The sequence below is a fragment of the Metopolophium dirhodum genome, chromosome 8 (assembly GCF_019925205.1).
Source record: "Metopolophium dirhodum isolate CAU chromosome 8, ASM1992520v1, whole genome shotgun sequence".
Taxonomy (NCBI): domain Eukaryota; kingdom Metazoa; phylum Arthropoda; class Insecta; order Hemiptera; family Aphididae; genus Metopolophium; species Metopolophium dirhodum.
The window spans coordinates 12,764,441-12,786,066 of record NC_083567.1 but is presented as its reverse complement, the minus strand read 5'-3'; the positions used below and the strand labels follow the sequence as shown (position 1 = coordinate 12,786,066).

General features: G+C 27.6%; 2 protein-coding genes across 2 annotated transcripts; both read right to left on the bottom strand.

The window, feature by feature from the left end:
• Window positions 1–1,488: 1,488 nt before the first annotated feature.
• LOC132950006 (uncharacterized) lies at window positions 1,489–6,018 on the bottom strand. The gene is made up of 6 exons (XM_061021181.1): window positions 5,307–6,018; window positions 5,127–5,211; window positions 4,866–4,965; window positions 4,686–4,805; window positions 2,089–2,247; window positions 1,489–1,557 (listed from the first exon to the last, which is right to left on the bottom strand). The coding sequence occupies exons 1-6, from the start codon at window positions 6,016–6,018 to the stop codon at window positions 1,489–1,491; spliced, it is 1,245 nt and encodes a 414-aa protein (XP_060877164.1).
• A 3,379-nt stretch (window positions 6,019–9,397) lies between these two features.
• Window positions 9,398–12,069, bottom strand: LOC132950023 (uncharacterized). The gene is made up of 6 exons (XM_061021205.1): window positions 11,346–12,069; window positions 11,165–11,243; window positions 10,420–10,519; window positions 10,243–10,359; window positions 9,779–9,937; window positions 9,398–9,519 (listed from the first exon to the last, which is right to left on the bottom strand). The coding sequence occupies exons 1-6, from the start codon at window positions 12,067–12,069 to the stop codon at window positions 9,463–9,465; spliced, it is 1,236 nt and encodes a 411-aa protein (XP_060877188.1). The 3' UTR covers window positions 9,398–9,462.
• Between the last annotated feature and the right edge of the window lie 9,557 nt (window positions 12,070–21,626).

Here is a 21,626-nt window from a genome sequence, read left to right as displayed (position 1 = left end):
GTACGAGTTTGATGTTTAGTTTATCTTGAGGGGACTATATATGATTTTAAGAAGGCTAAGCGTCCCTAGCCCGCTAGTTGCGCTTATGAATATAGCTATCAAAAATATTTTATGAAAGTTCATAACTAAACGGTCGCGGTGGTGGTAAAAAGATTTTGTTATAAGTGAGTAGGGATGTGACTGATTTTTAGTATGTACCATTTGATCGTTAAAAACATAATTTATGGTTATCGTTTCATATTATACGTACCTATACATTTTATATAATATATTTTTTGTGGTATGACCAATATGGAGTGACGCGCGTGGGAACCAGAGGCAGATCCAGGAGGGCCTAGGGGCCGCAGCCCCTCCCAAGCTGTATTTCTAAACAATTTCATACTGTTAAAAACCATATAACAAAAAAAAATCATCGACATTTTAACCATGTCTAACCTAACCATGTAATTGGAGACGCCCTGGGTTGGAACCTACTATACACCTTATTTCCGTACCTACGCTTTAAGCAAATGACTATCTCTCTAGATCCAGATCAGCCCTGTTAGCTTTGTTTAGGTACGACAGTGTGCGTTTGTCTGTTCTACGTCCGTTCTTTAAAAATCGGAATGACTATCAGGATTGCATTTGCCCTATCGCTATTCGATTTAAATAAACTTCATTGACTTGCAGCACGTATATTACAGCAGCACTGTACCTCTTTAAAAGGTAAGAACGCAGAAGACTTGAAATAATGTTAAAATTCGGGTATCAGATCAGAAACACTTTTATTCAGGCGTTAAACAAACATAACGACAAATCACTTAATTATAAAACACTTAACCTAATCCTCGGCCCGTATCGCGACCGTCACTTCTCGCCTACAGTCGTAGTACCTTTTTCCCCCTCGTCGTATCACTACGTGGGGACCATTGCACATTGCTTGGCCCGTTTGCACATTGCTTGACCCTCAATCGTCGTACTTATACTTTCTCGCCGAATCACTCGACGACAACAACCTGTGCCTGCGGCGATGTTTCATAGCAAAATATCATTGTCGCCTCAGCACATCTACTATTGCTACGCTGGCCTGACCTGTCTTAATAATTAGTTGCTATAACTATTCCAACCTATACTACATAATATATTATATTAATTATATCATATTGATGAGTGACGATTGTCTACAATAAACGACAATAATAATTGTAACAATAGTATATTTTATCAATTCTCGCTATTGTACAGTTTTACAGTAAATACATAATGTGTATTGTATCACCTAATAAAATTTAAAAACAGCGAATTAAGTAGGTATCTGATATTTGTCATACAAATCATGAATGGTTAAAAATAATGATGAATACATAATTGTTATTGATTAGTGTACAGTATAATATGCTCAGTAAAAAATTAAATGTACCAACTACTTTTTTAATCTAAATATGTTTTATCATTGACGAATGATCATAGTCATTAACTAAATTATGTTTACAATGTAAAATACTTGTATTACTTAGTATTAGTATTTCCATAACTTTTTGCCAGCACCGATATTATACTATACGTTAAATGCATTACCTAAAATAAAGAATAAAATAAAATGAGTAATGTGAAACTAATAATAATAATTTACAAGTGTATAATTATAATAAGTATCAGAGGTTTATGGATTTTAAAGTATCAAAAATTAAAAAAAAATTAAATAAAATACTTATAGTACCTAGGTAGGATAATATATTATTATATAATTTCTACTATTGTCTATTACTCTATTATATTATAGACTTTGGTGGGCCACTGCCACTTTGTTTTATTTTTAAAATTGAAATAATCTGAATTACAATTAAGTAGTTACATTTTAAATTATGAAAAAGTTGTATTTAATAGCCATAAAAATTACTAAAATTATTATAATTTTCCTATGTATATATTTATTTTTTTTTATGTGTAGGTACTTAAAAATATTTAAATTATACTTCTCTCAAAACATTTCATTATAGATTTTAAGCCAAACATTTAAATTAGGTAGGCAGGTAGAAACATTATTGTATTCATTATTTGTAATGCTTCGAAAATAATCACACATGATATAGGTAAAATAATACATACACTTGCAAACATTTCTAAGTTTACTATTTTTCTTAGTGATATTTTTAGTTTCAGTTTTTCCGCATCATTCATTCGCATAGTAAATAATAACATCTTTTTATAATTGATACTCATTGCGGTCCAATCACTACTATATAATGCGAAGTTCATTGAATCCTGCTGAAATAACGAATTTGACAATATTATAAATAACTTCATGTATACATTTTCGTCTTTATTTACATTGTTTATTATTATCAGTATTTCAAAACTGTATTTATTTATAATCATAAATCGTAATTATCAAATTAAAATTCATGAATAAAATGTAATAGTGAACAGTAAAATTTACTCTTTATTTTGAATGTTATATTTTAGTTTCTGAGCGGAGCGATTTACAATTATGTTTTTTAAAAAAAAAAAACTGTTTGTATCTGTACAAAAGTAATACATTTTCAGCTTTTGAAGAAAGTTTTTGATAGAAAACTAGATGTAGTTGGTTCTTTTGATATGTCAAAATGGAAAATTCACGGTCATTTTTTTAATAATCAGGAAAATAACAAAAAAATTAAAGAAAAACGGACATTTTTACGCAATACCAGTTTTTGACAAAATCGTTTTTTTTTTTTTTTTGTTAACTTAAAAATGAATAACTGTAGATATTTGAACTTTTCACCAAATGTTAGTTATAGTATTTAATTAAAAATATTTATTTTGTGATTTTTCATAGACATTTTTGATTTTATTAGTTTTTTCTTCATTAAATATTTATAAAAATGTATTTGCCGGACGTTTTCCATGACGGTTGAAGCGTTGGAAATCGACCTTTTTCCGTCCAGCGGGCGGTAAAGTGGGAATTCCAAATAGTGCTACCAGTGCTGGTTGACACTGATCAATGAACTTAGAGGCCTGATAAAAAATAGTATGTGTGGCTCGTGCGGGAAGGCAATTTCAGTCTTGGGCGACAAGCCTGGATTAAGGATCAATTGGGCCCCGGGTTTTATATACTCAAATAATTAAAACGATAATCTAAAATGCTCAAAAAAAAAAAAAAAAATTGTTGGCAAACATAGTTCATTATTTATAGTAATTTTTCGTGATATAAAATTGAGAACATATCATTTTATAATTATTAATAATAATTTACCTATACATACCTAACTACTTACATAATTTTTTTTTAAAACTATATTGGACGCGTAAAAATATATTATGGGCCCCAAGACCGTGCCCCTCTTGAACCCCCCTTAATCTGGGCTTGTTGGGCGAAATGCGTCCCTCACCCGCGGCTTGTGTCACACTCATCGCCCGCTACTGAAATAGCTCACCTCCCGCAATCGCCACATATAATATACTATTACAGTAGAGTGACTTCCACCGGTTTTTTTAACTTCCGTACATAATTTAATTGCAATTTGTGCATAAAAATTAAGAAGTGTTTGCACGAATTTTCTATTCATATTTGGTAAAATATTTTGGAAGGATGAAAAAAAAATATACGGGAACCAGGCAAAGTCATTAACTCTCAACGACCCAAGGTGATACGGGTCACATAGGAGGGTCGAGTATTATTTCGTGCAACTCATAGGCAGATGGTTATCAAGGATTTCTCTTCTGACATCGACAATAACGAAAGATGATCAACAGGCACATATAATATATACTTCCCGTTCGGTCCAAAATGTCACATGACAGAACGAACATCGTTGTTTCTGTATTCAGCAAAAAGGGCGTGTATGTCAAACCCTAGATGTCGCTTTCCTAAATGTCTCCACTTGGGAGATACAATATTATTATAATACAAATATATCTTTTTATAGCTAAGATTTAAAAAAATAATACAAGAATTCTCAAACGTTTTTCTACATATAACAAAAACAGTTTACCGGAAAGTCAAATAAATTTCTTATGAGAGTTTGAAGTTTAAGTTTTTTTAACATAAGATTTTCTCCCATTAAGTAACTATTTCTCCTCAATCAATTTTCGATTTTTTGTTGTAATTCAACAATGAAGTTAGGTATTTATATACATTTATAATTATGTAATTTTTTTTAGTATTTATTTAATAAAAAAATAATGTCGATACAATTTTTTTCGTTGTGTCAAATAAATTGAAAATTTACTACAATTTTTTTTTATATAGATATATTAACAAAGAATAACAATTTTAGTTATTTCGTTGTATTTTAAAAATATTATCCTTGGTACTTGATCTAACCTTAAAACAATTTAACGTTTATTATTATATTATTGTATACACACATTGACATTTTTAAATTCAATGTTTTCGGCAAAAATTAATTCAATTTACTGTATTATAATTATTATCATTATTATTAGTAAAATAAATTACTTGAATAACAAATATAAATATTTAGTATATTTAGTTTAGGCTGACACACCGTTTTCGCTCAGAATCATTTTACGTATGCAAATATACAATACCAAATATCATTGAATCAAAATATAACACATTCATTGACCATTACAGTGACCTATACTACCTACACGACACCTAATGTACAGCAGACCGGTACCAACTTGCCACTTTTTAAGCACTTTCATATTGTATTCAAAAATACATCAGAATCTAAATTATGTGAAAAAACTTTACTTACTTGATGATTTATGTTGGTATATAAATAGCACGTGATGAATAAATGTATTATATTTGGTGCTACGGTTACAACCAGTTTTATTATCGGAACTGATAATAAAGAATAACCATTATAATGGTTCTAAAAAAATATATATATATTTAATGAACATTTTTAAGTATTATTTTTAGAAGTGTTTACTATAAATATCATATAAGCTTGAAGTATAATTAACATTGATTGAGCGGCTAGTTGAACAAATGTCACAGGTTCAAATATTTTATATATTTCTTTTATTTTTCTGAAATCATTGTATTATAAATTTACTTAGGTCTAATAATTCCATGTAAAAATCTAAAATAAATCAAAAATAATTTAAAACAATAATATAGGTATTGAATTAAATTACCATTACATATTTTAATGTATTGAATTATCAAACCATAAATAACCAATAATTACTTGAACATATTTTGTTGGTCTTGAATTAATAGTTTTAAATTAAACATGGCTTCTAAATCATTATCTTTAAGATTTTTTATATCACCTGAATACAACCATTAGTTAATCAAAATTCAGATAATGTTATTTTTAAGTTAAATATGACATCATGTCTAGATAATTAATTTGAACACAACTTACCCTTTCTGTCGTTCAGACTGATGTAGGATACAGCAATTGTTTTCAGTTGGAATGCAATTGTAATACATATTGAAATCACAAAAGTATCGTAGGCCACTGTACCATGACCCCAAAATATGACTGAGAGCATTTCAACGACATAAAAATATAAAAAATGTTCATTGTAGAATTCTTCACTAATTGGATACACGTAGTTAAGTGAATTATAGCGGAATCGGCGTGTTTCATCTTTGAATTTAACGTCCAAATATACGTCTTTGACAAAAAATGGTGATATAGACCAAGCAACGGTCACAGAAGACCAAAGTATGACGAAAAGGATTGTTGTTGACATTGATTTAGCTCGCGCTTTTTTAAGTATTTCTTTTTTATGCCCTGTGTACGATAGGAAATTGATGCAAGTCATATCCATATTATTCCAAATTGTTTCTGAATTCCTGGATACCCAAAATATTTTTAAAGTTGAAAAAAAAATTGCCACAACCAACATGAAGTGACTCATTAGTTCATTAGTATTATCCAGGTAATAATATGAGCTTAAAAAAAGCATTGTGATTGAGAATAAACCAGTCATAACTTCTAATGCAGCTGTAACTTTATAAACGTTGAATCCAAAATACTTTGGAGCGCGTGGACTTATCAGGTGATAGAAACCAGTAATTTTCATTAACTTCAGATTAACTATATAGTTTTGCTCATCATTGGGATTCATATTGTTTTTGAAAATTTGAAATACACTAAAATAATAACAATTAATAATCTATATATCATACATACACTCTGTAATTTTTTTAACAGTAAAGAATAAACACTTATTACCTCGATAAGAATTCACGTTATTTTGAAGATATTTTTCTTACATACCTAATGTGAAGTCAACTTTACTACTTTTTATTATTTTAATATTGTAAGTTATTTAGTATTTTGAATGTCAGCATACTTCTTTTATTTCATATTCCAAATCGCAGAATATTTTCCAGAAAATTTCAATACATATAATTTATAAAATAATACTTTCGAGCGAGTTGCTGTTATTTATTAGTTGTAACTTATATGTGTTTAAGTTTTAAAGTTTAGATGAAAAGAATTGAGTGGATCTTCAAGGATACTATGTATTATGTAATATAATGTTGGTCCCATGTACTCCAATACCACTCCTACAATACTATTATGATACGCAAAACATTAAATACTTATGTACTAAATGTAAAATACTTTATACCTACGCACTATAACTATAATGAGTTAACTAGGTATTTGTAAGAAATTTTAATTTTACTTATTGAAATTTTCAAAAAAATATTCTGCTCAGGAATATGAAACTAAAAAATATGTATGCTGTTATTGAAAAAAGTAAACAATTAAACAAATTACAACGATATTGCGAGAATGGAATAGAATTATTTTTCAAACATTTTTGTTTTGAGATGACTTCATATTATCTAAAATATTTTCAAAAACTTAAAATCTTTACAACACATTAGTTAGTGTTTACTGAAAAAATAATCACCTTGTATAACGACAAATCTTGTCTCAGATAAATGTGAAATACGTATTTTCAAAAATAATTTAAGTACCGATAAGTAGTCTACCAATAAGAAGTTAATCACAACACAAAACTTTAGTAATTTAAATGATTATTTATACTTTCTGGCTTGCGCTCGGAAATGAAAGCACTTCAGTTGTGAAATAAATTAATGTATAGGTACTATAGTCGACTCAGTAGAAACACAACTGAAAATATAAAACAATTTCCTCGCAACATAAATGAAATAAACGTTTTCATATTCATATTATGTGTTATTCATTTATTGTTTCTTAATTACCGTTCATTTAATCAATACAAGAGGACCTCATTTTTAAAGGGGTTTTTTTATGTATTTATATTTTATATTATAACGAATGAAGACATAATAATTAACAACATGGTAATATTATTGAATGATAATAATGACTATAGCATTAAAATACCTATTTTATTTTTATTAAATTATTTCTGAGACACAATAAAAAAAAAAATCGTCGATTGCCTTTAATATATGGTTTAAACAATCTAAAGTGTTATTAACAAAACGTAGGTATAGATGCATAATAATATTTTATTTACAATTACAGCGAGTTTCACTTAAAAGGACGTTATATAAGTCTTAAATAACCCGATAACCGTAACAGTGTTATCTCCATCTTACAAACGCACAAATGCATATCAATTTTTACGCTCAGAATATAGCTGATCCGTTTAACTATGTAATTTTTTTGTTTTTGATGTAGCGTTAAACATCCACAATACTGCCAACTTCAGGAGCCTAAATCTTTGCCAGAGCGGATAGACGCGGAAAACACTATGCACCCCTCGACTTCCGTTTACGTGTCCCTCACTACACTAAACGATATTCAAAGACGAATGTTTAGTTAACATGAAAATCCAATGCTTATAAAAATATTAATATTGTGTTGGAAAAAAAATGCAATAATAAAAATTAGAATTCCAATCAAAGTTAAATATTCATTTAAATATTCACATAGGTCGTGAGACTTTCACATTTTTTTTTTATATTAGAGTGAATTGAACTATTATAATTTTTTTTTTTTTTTGATAAAGATAGACAAACTTATGAATAATCTTGTACGTATTACATTTTCAGATCTTAGATTTAAAAAAAAAATTTTTATGAATTCTCAACTTAAAATAATATACTATTATTCGTGATTTTTCCGTATTTTGTCAAGATTTGAACTTTAATTGCTTATAAAAAAAACTGTGCCTAAGGGACTTTTAATATTTTTCAAATGTCATTGTAACAATATAGTAGGAGCCTTGTATTACATTTTCAATCATTTTTACCCAACAAATAAAGTTTTATTGACATTCATAGAAAAAAAAATTATAAAATTGGAAACTGAAAATGTTTCTAAACAGTTCAAAACAAATCAACATTTTGTCGTGTATAGAAAATGCAAATATAAACAACCAGTGAAAATGTCATGTATATACATTAATTTGTTTTAAAGTTACACCAAAAACCAAAATCGATTTTGTCAAAAACCGATTTTACGTACAAATTCCCGGTTTCCTTAATTTTATGATGTTTTCCGGCGCTTTTGAAAACTAGGTATCGGGAGTTTTAAAATTTGACCTCCCCAACGCACCAACTAGATTCACTTTCCTATCGAACAAGATACTGTTGAAGAAAATCGAAGCAGTTTTACTGCTCCAAACCGTGACGATAGAAAAAAAACATACATCATTAAAATATCAATACATTTATCCCTCCGCGCAGAATCTAAAATTGTTGTCTTTGTTGTCTTCGAGTAGCTGACTGGTATTTTTCGGGATTTATACGGACTATTTTGAAGCTATTCGCTATAGGTAGTGGCGAAAACAACCTTCCACTATTTCAGTGCGAACATTTCCGATGATAGGGCCGAAAATTTCCATTTGGTGGTCTTGTCGTTGGTAAGATAGTATTATTTTTAAGATTTATGCTTCTGGGCGTGCTGTTTTAAAATATTAAACATTATAGAAGTTGCATGATATTTCTATCGTATTATAGTTTTGCTGGGTGGTATAATAGTACACATCATTATATAAATATATATTATGTAGTGTGTAGAGGCCGCCCATTCAAAAATGTCTCGCGTGTGAAAGTTATTGTTTATGAGTTATAAGTGTTTAAATTTTAGATGAGCGCAGTTGAGTGATACAGGGTTACCCCGGGAAATGTTTGTCCACTTCACCACTCATCAAAACTTTGAATACTTATAACTCATAAACTAATCACCTAAAATTCGATTTTCATGTATCGAAATACTAAGAAAAATATTCTGCTTTGGATTATATAATTAAAACCCTATGTTGTCATTCAAAAAAGTAAAAAACTTAAAAAACATTGTTTTATAATCGACTAGAAACTATAAAAAAAAATATTTTCAAAAAATTTACACTTTTTGAAATATTGAGTGTTGTTTGATAAAAAAATTACCCGGTATCTTTAATATTATGATTTTTTGTCTAAATTCTTACTTCTATAAAATAAAAAATGTATTACAGAAATAATTTTGTTGGTTTACAAAATAAAAATGCACGTCAACTACAAGATAATTGTACATAACACAGACCCGAGGTACTCGTATATTTATAATTATATTCCATTAATCAAGTACTATAACTCTTCATCATCACTGATACTATACGATATGCTGTGTGCATAACCTAAAACAAAAATGTAATAAACACAATAATATTTTTAACTGATTATAAAATATAAATTTAATACAATTGTATAAAATATACCATCCAACCTACAATATAATCTACAGTTATATGCATCTTATCTATAGATATATTGTTTTGAATACGTCATTGTTATATATTATATTAAACTCAACAGTGTTTAAAAAACAAAATAAATAAACGTAATTGCCTACTATAATGGAATAAATTAAATCATTATAATTATTATTGTTCTTACATCCGCAAACATTTCCATATTAACCATTCTATTCATCGATATTTTCATCTTCAAATTCTCAGCATCATTCATTCGCATTGTTAACAATAGTAACTTTTTGAATTTAATACTCATGTCCGTCCAATTACTACTATAAAGAGCAAAGTTCATAGATTCCTTCTAAAATAAAATTTAAATTTAAAATATAAAAGTAGGTACCTAAAATGTATATAATTTTCTGGACTAAAATCAAATTAAACCATAATTTAAAAATAATTAACTTTTTAAAAAAAATGTTATTATAAAGTATAATATTAGGTATTAATGTCTTAATGTCTTAAATTTAATTGGTTCTGATAATACTCATTACTCGCATAATATGAACTATGTGCATTGTGCATATTATAATATTATGTTCTAATTCTTAAGCCAGAAATATTTTGACACAGAACCAAATTATAATTCACAGTTTAAACTATACATACTTGTTCATCGACAATGCTAAACAAGTAGCAAGTGAGGAATAAATGGCATGAATATGTAATTTCTGGAAATAAGAACTTAAGAAAATATGCTGATGATAATAATCCGTCAAAATAAAACTAAAACACAAATATGTATTAATATAAGACAAAACGTTTTTGCAATAGTAATAAATCCACCTTTAAAATCATACAAGCCTGTAAAATAATTTGAAATGACTCAGCTGCCACTTGAATAAATGTAAATGGTTTAAGTATTTGATACACATTTTTCATTTTTCTAAAAACATAAAATTGTTTAAGAATTTCATTGTTTTGAAAATTTATATCTAAAAATACTAAGTTGCTGACAATAAGTAACCAATCTCTAAGTAATTATAGTTGAACTACCCCTATATCGCTAAAAAATCATCATAGTTATACATTTTATTGTTAATTTATTGTTGGTCTACATTTACATTAAAAGGACGCTACACAGTAAGCTACACAGCTATTTGTTGTCTCCGTCTGACAAATGCGTAACATAACAAATGTGTGCCCAGCAGATCACGTTTAACTTTGTTAGTTTAAAAATTAGATTGACTATACCTATTATAAAACTTAAAGGTAAGAACATTGTCAATGTTCGTATGTGGTTTTTTTTTTTTTATAATAACTCAGTTTTAAAGTGAGTTATGAGCATTTATAATTTACGATATATTGAATACGCATAACTTGCTAAAAATTGAACTATCATAAAAACAGACATATTACAAACACATATAACGTTCTTACCATCAAATCTCATATAATAGGTCGATTTACGCGGTTCTTAAACTACCAGAGCTAAACGTGATCCACTGAGCGTACATTTGTTATGGTATGCACTTATAACACGGAGACAACAAATGACTGTGTAGCATCCTCTTAATATATATAATCTTACTCGTAAATATTTTGTTGATCTTGAATTAGTACTTCTAAATCTGAGATAGCTTTAACGCTTATGGTACTTTTAATGTTACCTGCGTATAAATACAAGTAAAATACCTTTTTGAATGTTTTTTCTGTCGAAATTTTCTATTTGGATATATAAAGTCGATAATATTTTGAAATATTTAACTCACTCGTTAATTCATTATGTTTGAGGCCTAGACTACTGTACGATTCAGAAATAGTTTTAAGTTGGTATTCAATACTTATACACACTGAAATCATTAAAATATCAAAAACCCACATAATATTACCCCACAATATCAGCCAAACTGTTTCGATTATATAAAATACGTGGAAATATTTATTGTAAAATGTATCAGTTACCGGATATACTAAACCAAGAACATTTAAGCGGTAATTGTATACGCCATCTTCGAATTTTACTTTTAAATAACTATTATTGCTTAAAATTGGTGACAAGCTCCAATATAATACATTAGAAGACCACAAAGCAAGGGAAATCAATGTTATAGTTGAGCATCTAGTTCGAGCAACTTTATACATTTCTTTTGTGTGGTCTTTATAACATAAGAAATTGGTAGACATCATATGCGCAAAATTCCAAATGGTTTTAGCATTTTTGATTATAAAGTAATACTTATAAATTGCAAAGTTAGTAGCGAAAATCATTACACTATAATGGAATATTTGATTTACATCATTTATACAAGAATAAATGCTATATAAATTCATTATCGTAGAAATAGAAAGGATTAGTATTTGCGCGATGAATGAAATCTTATAAATATTCATATTGAATATTTTTAAGCAATCTGATTGTCTTATTAATTGATACATTCCGGTAATTTTCATGAACTTCAAATTAATTATTGAATTCTCATTCTGCAATTCCATTCTTATTAAGTTCTTCGACTATTAAACAAATAAAGTATACATTTATATTAATAAAATACATACAAATTAATAAGCATAACAAATATTACCAAATGTTTTAATTTTTAATATTATACCGTTATTTAATATAAAATTAAAATAATATTTTTAATTCATTTTATTATTTTTTTTTTTTTGATCTAAAACAAAACATCAGCGACGACGGCCATTAGTTGTTGCTGTTATATTAATTACAGTTATTTTTTTTTAATGTATATTCTTAATTATAATATTTAAATTAAATCGAACAATTCAGATTGTCTCAAAAAGTTAAAACTTGGTAGGTTCAGGTGTCTGCGTTCGATCAGAGTTCTGCGTCTATGGTGTTGGGGATGTTGATTTTGTCAAGTTCCTCTGTATACTAAAGGCATTTTGTAAGGATATTGTTGACTGATAGTTAGGTAAACATTGGTTTTTCATCCTTCGCTATGAGATACCATGCGTTTGTCGTGTGTGTCCGATGTGGAGTCTGTTTATTATAACTTTTTCTCTTCTTTCCGTGAAGAAGTTAGGCCATCTGAAGATTGGGTTTTAATTTTTTCTTAATTTATTGTTTTGTTCGAGCCAGTGTGTTTGCCATATGATTTTAATCAGTTCTTTAATTTGGTTTTTATATCTGCAAAAGTAGTAATATTTAATCTGAGGATACCTGTGTATTCTACTGCTTTTTTAGCTTCTTGGTCTGCCTTTTCGTTTCCTTCTTTGTCACTGTGCACCGGAACCCAGATTAGTGATATTTTGAATTCTGTTTTACTTGCTCGGCTTAATTTTTGTGGTATAAGTGTTGCGATATCTGCGGTGTTATACTGTTATGGGTATTTTTTAGGTGCATGAGTGTGGAAAGTGAGTCTGACAGAATTATATTGCTTTTACGAATGTTTCCATGATCATGTATTTTGTGTTCTACCGTTTTGAGTATACTTATAGATATGGCTTCGGCCGTGAATATAGAACAGCTTTCAGGGAGTTTGAGTCTAGTACTGAAATCTTCGTTAGTTATTGCTATTCCTACACCTTTTTCTGTTTTTGAGGCGTCAGTGTAAGTAACCATTTTAAATTTGTGGTAAATGATAATACCTGTTATATTTGTTTAAAATTCTAAGCTAAAAGACTTCGATAGCTTTAATTTATCTCTAATGAATAATCATGAGTGTCTACTATTTTGAAAAATTATTGCCTATGTTTATTGCAGGATTGTAAATACTAAACATAATTACATTGTTCAAAAATCACATCTGGTTTTAATGATTCGTATAACTCATAAGCGTTGTAACTTATAAGTAAACGTTTTTTTATACAACATAAACCCAAAGTTCATAGTGTACTCGTTTATTTATAATTATATTTCTTTAATCAGGTACTTGAACGATTACACGAATCAAAAATCCCATCTATTTTTTAAGAGTCATATTAATCATAAGCGTTATAGGTCACTGCTTTTTAAATTACATATTATTTTGTTACATACCAATTGGCTATTCATAGAGTTTAAATATTTTTACAACGTTACGTTATTATTAATAGTGTGCCTCGCTAATCACAGCCACTTTGTGCAGTTGAATCAGAATAGATTTAAACACAGATAATAATACAATATATTATATGAGTTAGGTATATTGTCCTATTATAATTTACAATCCTTAGAATGACCCCGTTATTGAACATTTCAAAAGAAATATATGATTACACCTCTGCATTGCACGAAATAAATTATAACAATTTTTACTCACAGAAGACAACATAATCAAAAATCACTTGATATTATTTTTCTTGAAGAAATTAAAATATATATAAATAGGCACGAATTTTATTCGAAAAGAAAACCGTTAAGTGTTTGTAAAGAGATAGACTGGAGTTGGCTAGAACGATGACAGTACAATATAGTATAAAGGTTAAATCTCAACTGACAAAGTTAACTATTGTTGTGTTATATAACATGACGTCAAAACCAACATCATCTAACTAATACTTAGCTAGTTGTCGGTGACTATGTATAATATTATTTAATATTAATTTGTCACGCACATTCACTATAATATTGATAACACGTATTAGTAAATGTCAACAAACAAACTGAAAAGTTTTAATGTTAAATATGTGTATTTTAACTTTATTGTTGTATTATTCAACAGCCTATAATAACTTCATTTCCATGACGATATATCGTAAACATTGGCATAAAAACAGATTTAGCAAGTGGGTAGCACTTTTTTATACATTAGGTAAGGAAGGTAGGACTCTGAGCGAAGCCGGTCCGTCAGCCTATATTATTTATTGAAAAGTATATTTTATGATATTATTGTTATTAAAATAATTAATTTTACTATTAAACAGTAGGTTGAATACATTTTTTCCCCAAAAAATTGCATTTGAAAATGTCATCTGTATTCAATATAATAATATGCTGCAGATGTCTCAAGAACAAAAACCGTGTTTATAATTTTTTTACATATTTTTGTTGCAGTATGAATTAATTAGGGTAACCGTCTAGTTATTGAACACCCTAAAGTAATTGAACAACGCCAACAAATGTTTTATAATTAAGAAAAATAGATATCTAATTGAATAAATAATTTTTGTTTATAATAATAAATATAATAGTCATACTGTATAACCACAATTTAATAATTAACATGTGATACAAACAATTGATAGCAATTCGAAATCACGGTGATCGAATTTTCATGTTTTTGGACCAGATTTGTCTATATATGATAATTGTAGACATATACCATTTTCGCCAAATGTTTATACTATCATTTTTTATACATAATAAAAATTAAAAACAATTTAAATTCTTTTTAAGCAATTTATAGCCATGAGCAGTTTTGAATTTTTATTAGTATATTATATTATAATAAAATTATATATTTATTGTGATATTTTTTAATAAAGGTACCTACGTTACTTATTACTCACAAATTATATTAAATACAAATTGTCTTAACAAATATTTGAAGGTGCATACACTGGGTTTGAAGTGTTCAATTACTGAGATTTCAATTTTTTTTTTTAATCAACTAATATATTTTATAGTAATTTGGTTTTACATAGTTTTCTTAATGTCAGTTAAAAACTAAACGGTTGTACCAGTCTTAAAATTTAAACTGTAAAATTAAGATGCTGAAAACCAATTTATGAATACATTTTGATAGAAAACACATTCTTAACTTTTAAATCACTGGTCTGTTCACCCTTGTTTACCCATGAACCTTGTTTTATATTTTCAATCCTTGGCAATTAAAATTGAACTTTAATTAATACACTCAGCCACAGTTGATTCCTTAATATTCTTCTTGTACTTCCCTAACTGCTGCCTCTATTACTAGGTTAAAGATTAATGGTGAAAGTGTATCACCTTGTTTTCATATCGTGTTGTGGTTTAGAATTCTAAATTTTACCGCGAATCTCGATCCTTCCGTGGCCACTCTTATTATAGATATTAGTTTTGGAAGGGATTACAAACAATTTTTAATGTATCCCCATATTTCTACTCTTTTTACTGAATCTTATGCTTGTTTGAAGTCTATGAAGATTAAGAGTAGTGGCTCATTAAATTCGTAATATTTTTCTATTACTTGTTTCAGCGTGAATATATGGTCTATTGTTAATCTAACTGACATGAAACCACTATGGTATTCTCTTATGATCCTCCTTTCGGTCTATAATTCCTTATTATCCTACAGTTATTTGTCTACATATTTTTTAGTATCGTAATTTTTAGTCCAAATACTAACTTTTATAAAAAATAGAAAATTATTATAGAAATCAGAATTATTTTGCTAACTTACTTATTAAAAAATACACATCAACTACAAAACAATTTCATATTACACAAACTTAGTAGGTATTGCTCCTATATAACAATAATTAAATAGGTAACATAGTAAACGGTATTCAAACGACCTTGGCCCGAATCAATATAAAATACAACTGATCTATTAATTTATGGGTGGTTATAAACTCCGCCAGTTTAATTTTCTTACCTGGAATGGGTATATGGAAACTCTGCCACTGTTAGGTTCTTGCTTATGTAAAACTAAATATAATAATAAGTCAACAAAATAAACTAAAAAATTCAAAATGAAAAAAAAAATATGGTGTTTAGAGAATAGTTATAATAATGGATTTATATTAGACTTAATAGTTAGAATATCAAAAAATTCTATTGCATTATTTTAGTAAAATATTATAGCATAATATAACATAATACTGTATATTTTATGATGGTTACTATTATTTATCATGATTTGTATACTGGCCATTAAAAGTTGTGTAACTCGTTTGGAAATCATTATTTTTGTTTTTAAGTTTTATGTATTTTTTGGCATATTTTACGCATACCTAAGCATTATTTACAAAAATGTACATAACAATTATACACACATGTAAATATAGGTAAACTATAGAGATACCATACTAAAATTTGAGTAGGTAAGTATTTGATATCAAGAACGATATACAGATTTATCGGATTTAAACTTTCAAGTATACGCTAAGTGCAAATCTCAACAAGATCGTATACTCATGTGATAAAATATGTCCTTATTGCCATTTAATCCAACGTGCATGATTATTATCTTGTTTTCATTAACACCAATACATCTTTGAATCTGTAGAAATGTGCGTATCCTTTATATCCATTTTCTCCGTTCATACCATTCTCGGTTCTATTTACTTTGTGTCTAATAATTGTCATAATTGTATAACTATATTATAGTACATCGACCATCACACATATTATATAGGTATTATAGGTAATACCAATATCGTGTCGATATTATACCGAGTCCTTGTATAATATGACTTCGTGGGTCTAGAATGAAAAGGTTCTAAATCGCATTTTTTCAAAAATCACTTTTTAACTAACTTGATTTTAGAATGTATTTGTTAAGCTAATATTTGTGATTATACAATCATTATCGACAATATTTTTAAAAGTAAAAGGTTCTAAATCATCAAAAATTAAATTATAAACACAATTTAATCAAATTTAAAACGCTCGGTTAATGGAACACAGTTATTAACAATACGTTAGTATTAAAAGGTTCTAATTAAATTAATCACTACCAATAAAAAACCTAATAATTATTACATTGATCGAGATACAGATTTCGATGTTTCATAATTATTACATTGTTTCGTGATAGAAGATTGGTAGAACGAGAAAGTATTATGCTGAAAAGGATTCAGCTAACAATAATAACAATAATAAATGAAAAAGAAAAAGTTCTAATTAAATATATTTATTTTTATTTTAGGATGAAAAGGTTAGGTTAGAACCAGTTACAGTCATATTAGCTGACTACATCTATTCTCCATGGTAATTCCATCGGAGTGTTGTAGTCTATGAAATATTTCCAATACGTGTACCTACTAAAATACTTTCATCGGTTGCAACGCATCTATCTGTAATGATTTATCAGAACTGACGCTATACTGTAGGTAGTTTGAATTACCTGAAAAAATAAAAACATGTAGTCACATTATTGATGTTAAAAAACATTATCAAAATATTGGGATATTGTATTAGTAACATTCGGTCCTAAATACCACCAAATCAATGAATTCCATAAGCATCCCTGGTAGCATGCTCAAATACTCCCCAGCTCAAAGTAGACAACCGAGAACATAAACTATTATTTTTTAACGAAAAATGCTTGAGGCCTGCGGTAATTGTTAGCAAAAAAGAAATCATAGATAATAAAGATAATCAAATAAAATATTACAATAAAACTATAGGGAAAGAAGAAAATAAACTTAACCATACAATTAAAATATATTTAATACAATTTTATTACAATTATTGTAATTCAAAATACATGACGGCACAAAAAACATTCAATCCGCTGTGGCAATATGACACATAGGTCCACTTAGGGAAAAAACCAAATCTTTCGTTGGACAACGCCAGGTGGGACCGCTAGTTGCTAGGTAGTATAATATAATATTATAATGTTTGTAAAATTGAAAAATACAAATAATTATGCACATAGTTACTTTTGTGAACAGCTGTAAGTTGACTATCATTTGTGCAGATGCTTTTAGTTTTAACTTTTCCGAGTTATTAATTTGCATTGAAAGTAATAATAAATTCTTAAACGTGATGTTCTTTTCTGTCCAATTGCAATTATATAAGGCAAAATTAATATCGTCCTTCTGAAATGTATTCGTAAGTATTATAACGTAATAAATAATATTATAACTATTATAATAGTATTATAAGTTTTAATGAAATAGAAATATTTTTTTATTTATTAATCTCTATATTTTTTTGTTCAGTAAGAAAATTTTTTTTGGAAGTATTAAAATTAAAACATAAGGATTTGAAAAAAAGTAATACCTAGCTCATTGGTGAAAACATTTAGCAATATAAAAATGTACAATATACTACAGCTAATTTGAACTAATTGTATACCTTTTTATTATGTCTATACATGTTGATTCACCGATTATGTTGTCCTTTAATAATGAACTTGTTTAGATTTCAATTTTTGGAATTTTTAAGCATAATAATTACTCAACTATTTTATTTTTCAAATACTTCAAATACTTTATTATACTGTTAAAAGGAATTCCCTTGGCTCGATAATTAAGTTTTAAGATACCAATTTATTTTTTTCAAATGAGTATCAACCATTAACCATTTTGCTGTGAATTATAAGATAATGACTATTTTGAAAATGTCGATGTACCTAAATTAAAATTCTAACGTGTAGTTTTTGAGTAACATTACTTTTTGTCTATGATAATTTGAATATTAATCTATCGAGATTTTTTAATTGGTAAACGTTTCCCTGTACAATTAATACTAGATATATTATTACATATACTTTATAGATTTTATAGGTATTATCAAATAATATTATTCTTATATTGATTTTAATAATTCAGAAACTACTCATTTCAATTTCTATTTTTCAACATAAAATTCAGGATAAACATCAACGTTCAGCATTTTGAAAACAATAATCTGAAAATTGTGATTTTCACTTTAATAAATAAGTTAGTATCACACTATAAGTTTTATCACACTACCACCATATTATTATGGCATAAAATATCTGAGTCATTGAAAATATAGCCTCTAAGTAGTAAGTTATACTTAGAAATTCTAAAAATCAAAATTTGAGCAATTTATTTGAGGAAAAAAGAAAAGGGGTGAGCATGCTTGGTGGTGGATTACCCTGCATATAAAATATAAAATTATTTATAACAATATTATCATTGTAAACAGTTATTTATTTAATATATTAAATTGTACAGTGTTTTTTAATAAAACATTAATAGGTACGTAATAATGTGTAATATTATGTGTTGTTTGATTTGTATTATATGTATATTGTATACTTACACAATTATTGATCATAGTTAATATATAACATGTTGAAAATAAGTGAACCATGTTCGTTAATGCAGATAATATTAATTTAATACTTTCCGGCGAAGTCGGTGAAATCCCTTTATCGATATTCTAAAATAAACACAACATTTATTTAGTTAGAATAAGTAGTTTTTGTGTGAAATCATAATTACCAATATCACTAAAAAGGGCTGTACGGTTATTAATGTTGATTCGGCGAACAGTTGAAAAAGTAAAATTGGACGCAACACGTTATAAACTGCATTCATTGTCCTAAAACAGCAGTGTTTATCAGATGTTTTAATTTATAAAAAAAGATAATAATAACAATATATGTATATTTTTTATTTAGTATCTCTGGAAAAATACAACCAAAAACAAAAAACGTTGGTTTTTTTCGGAACATACTTAATACATTTTTGATGATCTTGAATTATAAATATTAAGTTGTTGAAGTCATTTGATCTTTCATTTAATGGTTTGTTTTCCATGTCTAAAATATGATCATAATATAATATATAGGTGTTTTTAGTTGTTTTTTTAGCATTTATTATAGAATATTACAGCAATAAATCATATTATCATTAGTAACAATGTAGGACCTACATAAATTATTATTTATTTATTAATAGTAACTATCAACCATAATAATAATATTGTAAAGTTTTATACAAAACGTATTAAAAGGTATATTTTTTGAATATTATAATTAGTATTCAGTTGAATATTTATAATTTTTATAAACGGATGTATGGGGGGGGGGGGATGAGTGGACTGGAAACAAGGCGTCGGTTGTGACGCACACCGACGCTGGTTTAAACCTTGGTTCACAAGCGGCATTTTTCTTCGGGCGAGTCACGGTGTCCGGAGAGAAATGCCGTCATCCACCACCCGGGTTATGGCAGATACCCACTAAAAAATCTGCCAAAACTACACACACGTGTTACACCTACAGTTCCCTCCCCTACAAACAAAAACAAACATCTATAATGGGCCATAGTTGCCAGGCTTCACGATCAAAAAAAAAAAAAATATGGGGTATAAAAATTTTTAATACCTACTTTGAAGTACCTACAAATAGAATATTATACCTGACTATTGAGATTCAAATATTATTAATTATTATTATACAACAATAATATTATATAATGTAATTCAATATTTAGACTGTAAAGTTGTATCAAATATGATTCTACTATGCCAACATAATATTATTGTATACATAAAAAGTAAAACTTACCAGTAGTTTTAAAATCGATGTCGATATTATAAAACCTAGTGTACTGTATGATAATGCAATCGATTTTAACTGGTATGTGATTGTTATACACAAAGAAACTACCAAATTATCAAAAAACATCATGGAATAGCCATAAACTATTAATGCTATCGACTCAAGTAAATAAAATACTAGAAAATTGTTGTTATAAAATTGAGCTGATACGGGAAATATTAAATTGAGCATGTTGTATCGATATTGACTGTATGTATCATCTTTGGATTTAACATTCATAAAATTGTCCTTAATTATAATTGGAGATAAAACCCATACTGATATTACTACAATCCAAGACAATGTCAAAATATTTGAGATTGATATCGATAATTTTCGAGCATAAATTAGCATATATTTTGGTTGGTCTCTGTATGTCAAAAAATCCATGGACGTGAAGCTTATTAAGTTCCACAATGCATTTGAATTTAAAACTATAAAGCTCATTTTGGTCAATGCAAATACTGTCGCAATTATTAACATGAAATATTTTACGGCTTCGGTAAAATCGTTTAGAGAATAGTGTATACTTAAATTACACATTAGAAATATTAATATAAGAAATACTGCTCCAAGAGTTCCACCTAGTTTGAAAATATTACAACCCAATGATTTTGGAGTGTCTGGGTTCAATAACTGATATAATCCGGTCAACTTCATCAGTTTTATGTTCATTATATATTTTGTTCTTGTATCTGGTATCATCGTTTAATTGATTTTTATTTGTGGTTTCTGTTAAAATAAAAATCCAAGTATATAATATATTAAAAGGTGTTTTATCAACATAATTTAAACATAATACGAGTAATTCTCGACCACTATGTCACAATACTAGGTGATGTCTCAGCAAAAAAAAAAAAAATTGTTTGACACATATTTTAG